This window comes from Triturus cristatus, chromosome 3_1, assembly GCF_964204655.1.
Source record: "Triturus cristatus chromosome 3_1, aTriCri1.1, whole genome shotgun sequence".
NCBI lineage: Eukaryota > Metazoa > Chordata > Amphibia > Caudata > Salamandridae > Triturus > Triturus cristatus.
The window spans coordinates 733,928,210-733,942,726 of NC_140583.1; the positions used below are offsets into that span (position 1 = coordinate 733,928,210).

A 14,517-nucleotide genomic window follows, 5' to 3' on the forward strand; every position below is an offset into this window, starting at 1 on the left:
CCTTCACTTAGAGAGTAGTTCAAGAGATCCACTAGTAAGGGCAAGACATGTGGTCCTGGGGTGCTGAGCTTGGTTGGAGGAACCTGATTTAATAGACCGCAGTATGTCCAAAAGACAAGCGGAATCTAAGGGAAGAAAGGATTGTAGTTGGACCGAGTCATGTTCAAGTAAATTGCTTCCTTGGGAGGAGTGGAGATAGGGTTAAAATGTGAGCTGGCGTTTCCAGACTGGGTAGTACCAGTCGCTGCTATAGCTAATTTGAGGTGGATGTTTGGCACTTTGTCGACAAGAATATCTGCCAGCTCTTCACAGTGAGCCTGTGAGAGTGAGGGAGAGGGAGTTATATTGCTAGGGTCAGACAAGTCTAGAACCACTTTGAACAGGGTTTTGCGACAGTTTTGTGCTTTTGATATGTTTTTCTGAGTAGAAGACGGCTCTAGAGTTTCTATAGTGTGTGATAAATATTCAGAGCTGTCCTATATTTTTACTTTAAATCATGAACACCATCCACTCCGGCTCACCATCTGACCCTTGCCCGCACCACATTTTCAACAAAGCAAGCTCCACCATCGCACCCAATCTCCGCAAGATCATCAACAGCTCCTTCGAGCCCGCCACCTTCCCGGAGAGCTGGAAGCACGCCGAGATCAACGCCTTACTCAAGAAACCCAAGGCAGACCCCAAGGACCTCAAGAACTTCCGGCCCGTCTCCCTCCTCCCGTTCCCGGTGAAAGTCATCGAGAAGATTTTCAACAGGCAACTGATCCCCTTCCTCGAAAAGAACAACATCCTGGACACGTCCCAATCTGGGTTCCGCCACCGACGACATGAGGGCCATGCTGGCCAATGGAGAAACCGCGGCTCTCATCCTCCTGGACCTCTCGGCCGCCTTCGACACCGTCTGCCACCACATCCTCCGCACACGCCTCCACAACACAGGGATCCATGACAAAGCACTAGACTAGACCACCTCCTTCCTCACCAGCAGAACCCAGAGTGTCCGCCTCCCACCATTCCGCTCTAAAGACACCAAGATCATCTGTGGCGTACCCCAAGGATCGCCCCTCAGCCCGACACTCTTCAACGTCTACATGGCACCGCTCACCAACATCGTTCGATCGCACGACCTCAACATTATCTCATACACCGACGAGACCCAGCTGATCCACTCCCTCACCAAGGCCCCCACCACCGCCAAATCCCACCTCCAGAAAGAAATGAAGGCCATTGATGAACAGCCGCCTGAAACTGACCTCGGACAAGACAGAAGTCCTCATCATCGGATCCACCCCCTCCGCCTGGGACAACTCATGGTGGCCAGCCGCACTGGGAGCTGCACCAACGCCCACCGACCACGCACGCAACCTGGGAGTCATCCTGGACTCCGTGTTGTCAATGAACCAATGAACCAGCAAGTAAACGCCGTCTCCTCCTCCTGCTTCAACACCCTCCGCATGCTCCGCAAGATTTACAGATGGATCCCCACTGGAACCAGAAGGCCGGTCACCCAGGCCCTCGTCAGCAGCCGACTGGACTTCGGCAACGCTCTCTACGTAGGAACCTCAGCCAAACTCCAGAACTGACTACAACGTATACAGAACGCCTCTGCACGCCTCATCCTCGACATACCCCACCACAGCCACATCACAGCCCACCTGAAAGACCTGCACTGGCTCCCTGTCAACAAGAGGATCACCTGCAAACTCCTCACCCACGCTCACAAAGCACTCCACAACACCGGACAAGCGTACCTCAATGAACGCCTCACCTTCTACACCCGAGCCACCAGCTTCGCTCCGCTGACCTCGCCCTCGCCACAGTCCCCCACAGTCGAGCAACCGCCGGCAGCAGATCGTTCTCCCACCTCACCGCAAAAACCGGGAACACCCTCCCCATCCGCCTACAACAGACCCAAGACCTGCTGGCCTTCAGGAGACTCCTCAAGACCTGGCTGTTCGAGCAGTAGCAGCACCCCCTCAGCACCTTGAGACCCTCACGGGTAAGTAGTGCGCTCTACAAATGATTTGATTGATTGATTATAATGCTTCCTCGAGACTCTTTTGAGTCTCTAACAGAGTTTCTTTTCTTCCTGTGAGTTGTTGTTAAACAGGGGCAACGGGATGTTGCCCAGACAGAGATTTGAGGTTTAGCTGGCAACGTTGAGTCAAAAGAGCTTCAAAGCCAGTTGTCGATCACAGGGAGATCTAGGGTGACTTGATGTACTAATTGAGGAAGGGTATCTGATAAATTCATGTTGAGGGCACTGATGTGGAGTCTGGCCCAATTTCTGGCCATAACTTTAGACCACTGCAGGGGAGAATAAGGAACAAAGGGGTATGGAAAAATTAAGTCGGGTATTGTAAAGCACCAGTGCCCGGCGTGGCCAGGAGACCAATAAATTAAGATGCCAGAGAAAGTGAGTTTGGGCGTAAGACTGAGAAGAGAAGAGCTGCACAAGCTGATGAGGTAAGGACCTAAGTTTTACACTGAAAGACGTCGTAGACAATGGCAATACCGCCACTTATCTTATACCTGCAGTTTCTTCTCACAATACAATAACTATGAGGTAGAGCAGCAAAGACATCTGGCATAGATGCTTCATGCAACCATGTTTCTGTCAGGAACATGGCATCTGGGGCATTAGTTACCAGAAAGTCGTCCAAGTGCTGTTGGTGACAGTTCCAAGAGCGACAATTTATGCTGCAGAAACAGATACTGTTTCTATTAAGGACATCGCTTTCCGAGGCATTCCTACCCTTAGCCACCAAAAAACAGACATTGGGTCTGTTGTCAGAGATTATGGTGGAGTTTTTGGAATTACAGGAAAAGCCACAGTATTTACAGCTAGCGTTGTAAACTGAGGGATGGAGCGACAAGCAGCATACTTCCGCACACCTTGGGCGAGTGCTATAAGCTGATGCTGGAAATATTTCTGGGAGTCATGGAAGGGGCAGGGGTCCTGGATCTGGCGGGACGCGGATGGGCGCAGACGGGCTTGCCTTTGACACACCCACAGGGGACAGCCGCTGCGAATCGGAGCCAGGCTGCCCTTTTGTAACTCAGGTGAGTGTCCCAGCACTGCTCGGCTGCGCACAAGCTGTCTAAGATGGCAACCGTCAGGGCACAGTCGAAGTAAACAGAGTGATGCGTCCCAGGACCCTCTGCTCAATTGGGAAACCCGTGGCAGACCGAGGAGCTGGGAGGAAAAGGGCAAAGTACTAGTAGGTGAGCCTGAAATTAAAATGCGTTGAGTGAAGGTTGTGTTACTTTTAAAATCACAGATCAAAAAATACTTGGTATTGCTGCGTATTCCCCCCGTTAATCCCCCAGTCTGTTACCAAATGCTGACAGTGTTTTTGTCGCAGTGGCAAACTAGAAAATACTAAAAGGTTAAAAGAAACATTCAAGGTAAGGCCAATGTAAGTACCCAGAGTGTGGTGCCTTAGGGCTGCCTGTCCGCTGCGCGTCAGCGCCAGGCTTCCCTTTTGTAATGCAGGTGAGCGACCCACTGCTGCTCACCTGCGCACTATGCTATCATGGTCTGAGGGCTTACCTACCTAAGAAGCTGTGGATCCCTTATCCTGGATGCGGGTTGTCAAACTCTTACCTGAAGAAATTCTGATTTAGACTATAAATGCTTGAATAACGTGCTCAAGTTGTGATATATATACATCTGGTGTATGTGATATTAGTGGGTTGCGGATTCTTCAGCAGTAAACGGAGCATTTTACGCGTATCTCAATTAAAGGAAAGCCATCCCACATTATTTCAGCCATTTCATGCATCTGCATTTGTTTTTTAAAGGAACTCTTGAGACAGAAGTGGGCAGAAGAGGTGGATTTTACTAAGTAAGGCCTCAGATACAAAAAGACTGCAATACAAATAACAATCCTCTCCTGACAATCACAGAGACCACCCTTAAGGTCCCATGACTCAACCTGAACAATGTGCCAGGACAGTCCTTTATTATGAGATCCGGTTGTTCTGTCACTTCACAGCAGGTCGTAGAAGTAATCCAGGCCTTGTCCTAGCTCCCAGATCGATATTCCCGTCCCAAGCTCCACTGCAAGTTCCAATCGGAGTTGGATGGACTGGAAGGAAAAAATACAGATTGTATTATGAGAATTTAGCTAGATAAAACGATGATTATTGTAAATTCATACAAGACAGAAAGATGGTAAGAGCAAGAAGAACAAGCATTTGCAATGCAATAGGTCTCGCATTTACAAGAGTTTGAGCTATTAACATTGCAAATGGCAATGCCTTTTATTTTTGTTTTTAAAAGAGAAATGAAAGGCATTGTCATTTGCAATGTCAATAGTTCAAACTCGCGTAAATGCGAGACCTATTGCATTGCAAATGCTTGTTTATTTTTAAGAGAGTTAAAGCAAATTTCCCCTTTCCCAGAACCAGCACAGGATGGTACCTGGTGTGAGCGGATGCTACTTTAGTCCTCTAATTTCCTCTAAACCTTTTTTCAATGTTAGCTCAGAAACCTACATTTCGTAAATGCAATAACTAACGTTTTTGTATTGTGCTTTGTGTTGGCAACCTCGACATTCACATGGGCCCCGCATAAGAAGCTGAGAAAAAAATGCATAAGTCAGTCTGATTAATATAGTGCGAAAAATATTTCCTGCTAAAAAGACGTTTCGCCGCATCTCAGCTATTAATCTCCCCCTGTACTCTGGGGCACACAGACTTGCCGCTTCGATTAACTGCTTGGTGTAAACGACTTTAAAATTTCGCCCAGCAGGTCGTCAGCAGCGGGAGAGTGAGGAGTGCTCTCCCCTTCCCTGAGGAACTGCGCCTTCCCCCACACAGTGCCGCCAGAGGGAACTGCGAAGCGGTATTTTCCCCTGGACCGGGAGCCCTGTTACTACCAAGGAGGCGTCCGAGGCCCTGGTAGCTGCGAAGCAGAAGCCGGAGGTTGGGGGGGTGGAACGGCCCTCCTTTTTCACATCGACGGTGGGAGTGGTGTTGGCTCCCGCGGGGAAGGGGGGGGGTAGAGACTCGGAGCGTTGAGGTGCCCGAGAGAGACACGAACAGCAGAGGCGGTGGCGGAGTTTCAACCTGTCCCAAAGCCCTATTACCGTCTTGTAGTAACCGGGAAGGGGTTTTCTAGTAGTAACCGCACCTGGTCTGAGATTGGTGGCGGCCGGGGCACCTGTGACATTACGGGGGCACACTTTGTTTCTCTACTCCCTGACAACAGCAGAGGGGGCCGTTTCACATACTCCTGCAGTAAAAAGATCACGGGGCAATCCTCTACCGGTGACATCGCCTTGGGGCTTGCTTTAAATAGTGACACCATTGTGGAGATTACACGGGGGGTGATTCTGTGGAGACCATGGATATTGGAGTCTGAACTTGGACAAGACACAATCTGATTGTTTAGTGGCTCTTACGATACCTGTCAGGAGATCAGGGTAGATGTGCCCTGCGAGACTCAGGATAAAGATTGTACCCCAGTAATCCAGCCCTCAAAACCTGCCTCGCTTAAGTAATCCATGAAAGGGATTGGATCCCTGGCCCCCAGTAAAAGGAACAGCTCTTTGTTGATGTGATTTATGTACTTATTGGAGCCCGCATCTTGCTTCATTCTGCCGCCAGCTGCCTCCCGCTGCCAAAGGGGACTCCAGCCCCCAGTAAACCCCACGCCTAGAAGCCAAGCGGACGCCATTACGCCATGATGTATTTGCTCGGCTTTTTCTGCCAGCCTCGCCTGCCAAATTGTTTCTTGTCTTTATGGGGCAATGTGTTTGGCCCCAAAAGATAAGAAACGTTTTGCGACGAACGCAAAGCAGGCGAGGCGGTCCGAATGGGACGGCTCAGAAAGCCAAGCAAATACGTCACGGACACTTCTTTTCCAATGGCTGGCCACCGTAATGCTTGTTTATTTTTAGGCGAGGAAAAGCCAATTTCCCCTTTCCCAGAACCAGCCCAGGATGGTACCTGGTGTGAGCGGGTGCTACTTTAGTTCTCTTATTGCCTCTAAACCTTTTTTCAATGTTAGCTCAGAAACCTACATTTCGTAAATGCAATAACTAACGTTTTTGTATTGTGCTTTGTGTTGGCAACCTCGACATTCACATGGGCCCCGCATAAGAAGCTGAGAAAAGAATGCATAAATCAGTCTGATTAATATAGTGCGAAAAATATTTCCTGCTAAAAAGACGTTTCGCCGCATCTCAGCTATTAATCTCCCCCTGTACTCTGGGGCACACAGACTTGCCGCTTCGATTTACTGCTTGGTGTAAACGACTTTAAAATTTCACCCAGCAGGTCGTCAGCCGCGGGTGAGTGAGGAGTGCTCTCCCCTTCCCTGAGGAACTGCGCCTTCCCACACACAGTGCCGCCAGAGGGAACTGGGAAGCGGTGTTTTCCCCTGGACCGGGAGTCCTGTTACTACCAAGGAGGCGTCCGAGGCCCTGGTAGCTGCGAAGCAGAAGCCGGAGGTTGGGGGGTGGAACGGCCCTCCTTTTTCATGTCGACAGTGGGAGTGGTGTTGGCTCCCGCGGGGAGGGGGGGGGGGGCCCGGAGCGTGGAGGTGCCCGAGAGAGACACGAACAGCAGAGGCGGTGGCGGAGTTTCAACACGCCCCGAAGCCCTATTACCGTCTTGCAGTAACCGGGAAGGAGTTTTCTAGTACTAACCGCACCTGGTCCGAGATTACGGGAGCACACTTTGTTTCTCTACTCCCTGACAACAGCAGAGGGGGCCGTTTCACATACTCCTGCAGTAAAAAGATCACGGGGGCAAACCTCTACCGGTGACATCGCCTTGGGGCTTGCTTTAAATAGTGACACCATTGTTGAGATTTCACTGGGGAGTGATTCTGTGGAGACCATGGATATTGGAGTCTGAACTCGGACAAGACACGATCTGATTGTTTAGTGGCTCTTACGATACCTGTCAGGAGATCTGGGTAGATGTGCTCTGCGAGACTCAGGATAAAGATTGTACCCCAGTAATCCAGCCCTCAAAACCTGCCTCGCTTAAGTAATCCATGAAAGGGATTGTATCCCTGGCCCCCAGTACAACGAACAGCTCTTTGTTGATGTGATTTATGTACTTATTGGAACCCGGAACTTGCTTCATTCTGCCGCCAGCTTCCTCCCGCTGCCAGAGGGGACTCCAAAACCCAGTAAACACCACGCCTAGAAGCCAAGCGGACGCCATGACGTATTTGCTCGGCTTTTTCTGCCGGCCTCGCCTGCCAAATGGTTTCTTGTCTTTATGGGGCCATGGGTTTAGCCCCATAAAGATAAGAAATGATTTGCGACGAACGCAAAGCAGGCGAGGCCGTCCGAATGGGATGGCTCAGAAAGCCAAGCAAATACGTCACGGACACCTCGTTTCCAATGGCTGGCCACTGTTTAGCATAAACGGTGACGCCAGCCAATGGAAAAGAGGGGCGTGGCTTAATGCCCCTTACAGAAAACACCCACATCTCATTAAATCTCGCCAGCGAGACTGCGCATGAGCGCAGCCTACGCCAGGCGAGACCTAAAAAGACAATGCAGCTAACTGCAAGGACTGGCATTGCATCCGGAGCGATAACTTCTTAATCACAACAGAGGTCTCTTAGTGGTACTTTTCAATCTTCCCAGAGAAATAAGTCCGTAGGGATTCTTCTAAGTCATACGTTTGGGGAGGACTACAGTGCAAAAACTGACAGTCTTGAGTTTACAAATATTTCCAGGTCAGTGCAATTCAACTCATAACCTAATTTGTCAGACATAAAGCATTTGGGGCCAGATATTCAACGGATTTTTGCATGCGCAAACGGGTTGAAGACCCGTTTGCACATGCAAAAATCCTGTGGGCCATGAATTCACCCTATTTTGCAAGTCGCAAATAATTTGCAAGTTGCAAAATAGTGTTTAGCAACTCGCTATTAGGAAGGGGCGTTCACTTCCTAATAGCGAACCCAACAGTTATGTAAGAATGTTTTGCGACCGCAATTGCGGTCGCAAAACACTCGCAGTTTACCACCCCTTTTCAGAAGGGTGGTAAAGTACTCGCAAACGGGAAGGGGTCCCCAGGGGACCCCTTCCCCTTTGGGAATGCATGCGCAAACATTTTTTAAGGGCAGTTAGTGGTCCCAGGGACCACTGCCTGCCCTTAAAAAATGAAAATGAAAAGTTACACATTTTTTTAATGCATCCCGTTTTTCTTTAAGGAAAACGGGCGGCATTTAAAAAAACTCCTTTATTTAAAAGCAGTGACCCCAACAGGCCACCATACCTGGGAATGCCCGCCATTCACAATGGGGTCGCAAATTGCGACAGCCTCATGAATATTAATGAGGCATGCAATTTGCGACCCCATTGGGAATCGCAAACAGTGTCTCAGACACTGTTATACATTGGAAATTGAGAGTCACGATTTCCAATGGTCGTAAATCTGGCCCTATTCCTTTGGGATAGCGTTAATTATAACCTATACTGGAAAAAACGAAGAAAAAAAAATAGCAAATAGGAGGTGGACGAGGGTGGCCTGGTGTGAGCACTTACACTGTACCTCTGATTTTGTGCGATTCCCTTCTGCATCATGTGATACCCTTCCACTCGCTGTCAGTTTTATCTTTTTAGGACTGGGTTGACAGTGCAGTTTTCAATATACATAGAATGGGATTTGGGTCTACCTCTTTAACGCCTTGGCTTCGTTTGACCAGCCTCTATTTGCCATTGGCTTAAAACTTTGTCAATCACGTCTTGGCTCCGAGAAGTATTCATCTGTCATCTAAATGCTACTGGCTGTTTGGATGTATCCATCATAGCCTACTTTGTCTGAAATAGAAACAAATCAATACTGAACGACATTCATTTCTTGTCTGGCTTTAATGTGCACGTATTAGAAGACACACTGAATTTGCCAATGCTCGTTCTTACAGTTTATTCTGCTTAGCTGTGTAATGCATTCGGTCTTGTAGTGATCAAATACCCAAATGTTCTTACCTCTACACCTCCCCAATGCTGAGGATATATTTACAGTGACTAAGGTTCAGAGATTGGCCTGTTTTATGGGAGCGCATTCCTGGTTCACTAGTTGGTGTCCTCCAGCTCATGTAATCAGGAAAAACTGAAGGGCCTTATTTGACAGCAGAAACAGGCCACTCCTGCCCAGACAATAATGCAGTGGCCTTGCTCTCCCTAAACCCTGAACTCATTCATCTCAGAGCTTCTTCTGTGGAAGGAGGTTAGGAATTACAATGGTGTTTTTAATTGTGTGCATCCAGCAAATATAGCATTATAAACACGCACACACAAAAAGCAGCGAACACGGAGTGTATACGTCGCTTCCAGAGCATCTTGGAGTTTTCATTTGGTAGAGAGATTTTCCGGAATGAGATTTTGATAGGAAATACATTCTATTTGGTTAACTAATCTAATTACATATTAGACTAAGATGATGAAATAAACTGTGACTGCAGAAAATCCTTGATTACATCTCACAGGAAGTGTCTTGATTTGCATACATAGGGGCCTATTCCAGCCTTTATAGCTAAAAACTCCCGTTTTCAGCCAAAACAGGATTACACGTTTCCTGGTATTTTCAGATACTTGGTCACCTGCTAACAGCCGGTGGGAACAAGCCTGGGGAAAAGGCTGTCATTTAGAAAAACATGCAGAAAGCAGTGCATTAACTCTGTTTTCATTCCGGTTGTCAAATCCCACCCGAGTCCTAGTACCGTAATACCAGGTGCGATATTATTGCACCTTGTTCCCAGGCCTCTAGGGATCAGCCCCATAGTAAAGGTTGATGTGACGCCTATCAATACGTAGCAAGGAATTAGGTCTGAACAGTAATATTGAACTGTATCATCTGGTATAAATAAAGGACATTTTCAATATTCATTTATAGAATTAATGGTGGAATTATTGTACTTTTGATTAAGTGATTATTTATATATTCGTACCCCAGCCTAATCTTCTAGCATTAAATTCTATTTTGATACATAGGGTGGTTGTATTTTGGTATTTTTTGGAATTTTTGGTGGTTGTAAAATCCTTCAGCAGCTGTCATTGATAGTAAGTGCTATAGAAATACTCATACCGTGAAGGAACTATATTTTTATATACTGTATCTTGAGCAGTGCTTAATTTGAGCCGGTGGTTTCCGGTGCTCAGCACCGGCACTTAATCACCAAAGTTGGCACTTTTCATAAGCACCAGTGATGGACACGTTCATTTTTGGGGAGATTAGGTGATTTGTCCAAAATCACAGGCTGTTGAGCCAATGCCGAGACTCGAACCTGGTTCCCCAGCGCTGGAGTTGGCAACTCTGGCCGTTACGCCACATCCTCTCCCCACTTTCGCGTTTAGGAGTTGGTTGAGGTTTAGGCGGCGCTAACAGGTGAAATGGGCTGGTGCAAGCTGCCTCTTGACGAGAGCCCCAGCACTTATTTTGTTTTACAAATTAACCACTTATCTTGAGCAATAGAAGGGAGCACTAGAGCGCCTGCTACCACAGTCGGGTAACACCAATAAACTATCTAATACTCGATAAAAGGACACCTGGAATTAAGAATACAAACCTTACATTCCACTCATTTTATAAGTAATGAGCCACTGAGACAAAGCAATGACACTGGTACGCCTGCAAGAGGCAACGATAAAGAGTGGCGTTGCAGAGATAATCAGCTGTCACTGGTTGTCTAGGCAATGCAACCCAGGATGGCCACCACAAAGAAAAGGATGAAAAAAGCCCAGAAAAAGAAGGAGCCAGAAACTCTGGAAATACAGACGATATCTGCCACCCTGTCTTTAATACAAGCTCAGATTTATTCTACACTAAATTGGTCTTCTATACTGATTTATAGAATTGATGATGCAATTATTACATTTTTGATTAGGGGACGTGTTATCAAGCTTCCATTCCATTAGTGGGAATAATTTCTAGAATGCATTTCATCTTTTTGAATTGAGAAAGAAACCTAAACATTAATCCTGAAGCACTTGACTGTATAGAGCACTACATATCACTTTCGTATGGACTCCAATAGAAGCTCAAATATATATGTGGGTAATTAGATCTTATAACTTGCTTACGTTTTAAGGACGGTGTGGTGGTAGGGCCCCAGCAGGGAAAGCCAACACTGCTGAATACCTGCTTGGCAGCGCTTTGATGTCTAGGGACGCTAGTCAGCGGAAAGCAGCTCGGTCAAAACGACCACAATTGGTGGCAAAATGCTTCACGTTGAAATGGCAAAACTGCCAAATGTGTTATCAGAAGAAATTTGGCATCTAGAAAATGCAATTGTTTTTAAAAAGAATGCCAAGACGTGGCTATTGGATAGTCTAACAAGAAATGCATATGAGCGCCTGGATACCGTCCGGGTTATTGGTGCAAGTGGCGGCACCTTCACTACAGAGGAGTGTCGCCTCACTGCTTTGCAGCAGTGAAATAAAGGAAAAATAAACTGATAATAACTCTAGGTTATCATCATTTTATTTTTTCCTTTTAATTTTCTCCCTGCTGTGGCAGCTTGGCTGGGCGGGGCTGCTCTGCTGACAGAGCAGGGGAGGAGTGGTTTGCACTCCCTAAGTGCGCATGAATGTTTGGCCGGCCATCTCGGGCCGGCCAAACAGTCATGCACAGTTTGCATGTTCTCCACCCAGGCTGTATAAAAGCCTGGGTGGAGAGCATGCCCAGGCTCCCATTCCCTGGCTGGGTGCCGAACTACGGCAGTCAGACCAATCTCAACACTGCATTGCAGCATTGTGATTGGCATAGGGGAGCCTCAGCCTGGATACTTCCTGTTCCTGGAACACCGGCCGGGAGGGACGACAAATAGAAGTACTGAGTAGAGGCAGTGCGAGGGGGAACGTTTTCTTACTCCACCTTTTGCCCACCCCAACCCCACCTCAGCCCCGCACCACCCCCGATTTGTGCTCCTGGTACTATACATTAATATGGCACTGTGATAATAACTATGGTGATAACATTTCCATTTATGTTCGAATTTTCAGATTTTTTAAAAAATAACATTTAACCTTGAGCACTAGGTAACTCTCCAGTTAGTCATATTTCTGAACAATGCCTGCCTACAGTAGAAGCGCCACGTTAACCACAAAAATGCCATCTGTTCAAAATCCAAATGTGATTTTTTTTGTTTTTGATTTGCTCACTGATTTTCGTCCAACCTCATTGGCCAATGTGATACCGTAGTCCACAATTCCAGACTTCTGGCTGTGTATCCCGTCAGGATTGCATCTGTATAGCTTTTGCTCACGTTGCCCATTACTCGGTGCTATGCCGTGAAAACCTCACTGACTGAATTGCACTCGAGCTATTGTTTCTTTACCAATATGCAATGGTTTTATGTTGCTTTAGGCAGATATGAGAGTATGGACTTCTGTGGAATTGTCTTGTGATTTAGGCTTCCGCAATAGTTTTAAGTGCAGGCTCATCTCAGCAAAATGGTCACAAAGTACAACTCAAACCAGCCACCACCAAATATTGAAGACCAAACATGTGTCCTTGAAATGTAAACAGAATCCGGTCCTAAGCACAATGCAGGTTGACATTACAGGTAACAGAGTTAATCACTGTAGTTATAAAATTGAAGTTTATTTTTCAGGTCTAATCAATAAATTAGTACATTCTCTCAGGGGGTTCCATTGCTCTAAAACTATGAAAAAAGCTGTCATTAATCTTCAATTCTGACTCTAGATCTGATCTCATCTCCACATCTCAAAACACAGACCTGCTTGAAATTATAAACTGCTTGCATCAACAGACTTCCAGATGCAGATCTCCTCGCATCTTGGACCATTTAGCAGCTATAGAAAGGCAGAAGCATCCACGCCCTAATCTAAACAGAGAAACTGGCCTGGCAGATTCTGCTATTGTTGCCCAACTCTTCAAGGTGGAAGACAGGGGCTTAGCACTTGACAATTCTCTGTCTAGAGATGTGCACAAAGGATGAATGCGGTGAGGCGCGAAGCGTTCTGGTTGTTTCCAAGTCACCTAGACGACTGCACTTCCAGCTGGTTTGTGCGATGGACTGGATCTCCAGATTCTGCAAAACCCTTTACACCAAATGACCTAGGAAACACAACTTTACCTCAGCAAAGTGAACTGGTATGGTGCAGATAAATAAGGGAAGCAATCATTTTGATTTCTTTCTATTCAATTTAATATGCACAAGTCCCAACACTGCCTCCCTACATGTTACATAGTAAGGTAACCCACGAGGAGCAGCATCCTCTTTTCTCAGCCCTTCTCTATCTATCTGTCAACCCACCTCCAGTCCCACACCAACATTCCATGACATCACACACTGGCTAAGCAGAGCAGAGAACAATGGAAGTGTGCACAGAATGCATTACATGCTTAGCAGATTATAACACATCTCCTTCCATTAGAAATAATAAAATTCGAATAGAAAACATAAGATAGAAAATAATAAAATACAAACAGATGCGCCACTCTCATGTGTGTCATGTCACGCTGCTCTGATTCTCCCTTTTTACGGCCGCATCCATAAGGTTCGAATTCCTGCTTTGTCGACAAGGCTACTGCTGAAACAAATGCTGCAGACATGTTGCATGAAATACACGTGGCTATTTCTTTTGAAGCTGCACACTTCCAATCCTTTTCTTTTTTTTTTTTACATAGATGACACGCGGCGATTGTTGCCCACAGTGCGCGTTATGCTCGTGGATCACTTTCAAAATCATTCTGGAGACACCGATCACAATCCGGTCTTTTTTTTATGACACGCCTTGAACCATTCAGCACGGGGCAGTCCTTAGCATGCTTGTGTCTCACCTGCGCTATGGGATGCGTTCTGCAGATGTGTCGGAAGACGTCATACCCGGAATTCCTGGTACACTGTATTCCTAGATGCAGCGCACGCGAGCCTCGCTGTTGAGTAAATCCAATAGTCGTATTATAATTCAAAACGAGATTTAATCCATAAATAAAGAAAAGGAAGCACCGCTGGTTACACAGCTTCCAGCTCCAGCAGACCTCCAACAACTGTCGCCTCTTGGTTCATGGGACCGATCACATGTTCTATTCTAGAACACTGTGATCGTGCCATGAACCAAAGGGTTTATAAAATAACATGCATATGATCTCGTGCATGCAAGCACGAGATAAACAAAGGAAAAGCAGGTTATCACATATAACACATCTTCCCCCCTAAAGTAAAATAAACAAAAATTAAAACATTTAATACACAAATCTGTTTCTGATAAATGAAACAAGATCAGCCATCCACCCTGGTTTTTTCCGCTGTCGTTTTCCAGAATCTGCATCACATTCCTCATCATTGGAAACATTTACAAATTCGGCATTGCTGATAGGACAATTGACGAGGTCTTCATCTTCAAAATTGTCAACTGACCTTGTTTCATCCACAGAATTGGAATAAATACTTTTGTCCCCTTTGAGAACAGCAATTCTACTCAAATTCCAAACTTTATTATTGGTAAGTTTGACAGAGTTCTTAAGTACCTCTTTTATTTCAAAAGGTCCCATAAATTGGCTTTCCCCTTTTTT

General features: G+C 46.5%; 1 protein-coding gene across 1 annotated transcript in view; it reads right to left on the reverse strand.

The window, feature by feature from the left end:
- Positions 1–3,822: 3,822 nt before the first annotated feature.
- Positions 3,823–14,517, reverse strand: part of CHID1 (chitinase domain containing 1) — a 1,360,135-nt gene continuing 1,349,440 nt past the window's right edge. The window contains exon 14 of the mRNA XM_085644891.1: positions 3,823–4,091. Within this exon, the coding sequence (XP_085501017.1) occupies positions 3,993–4,091 (99 nt within the window). The 3' untranslated portion in view covers positions 3,823–3,992. The remainder of the gene's footprint in view (positions 4,092–14,517) is intronic.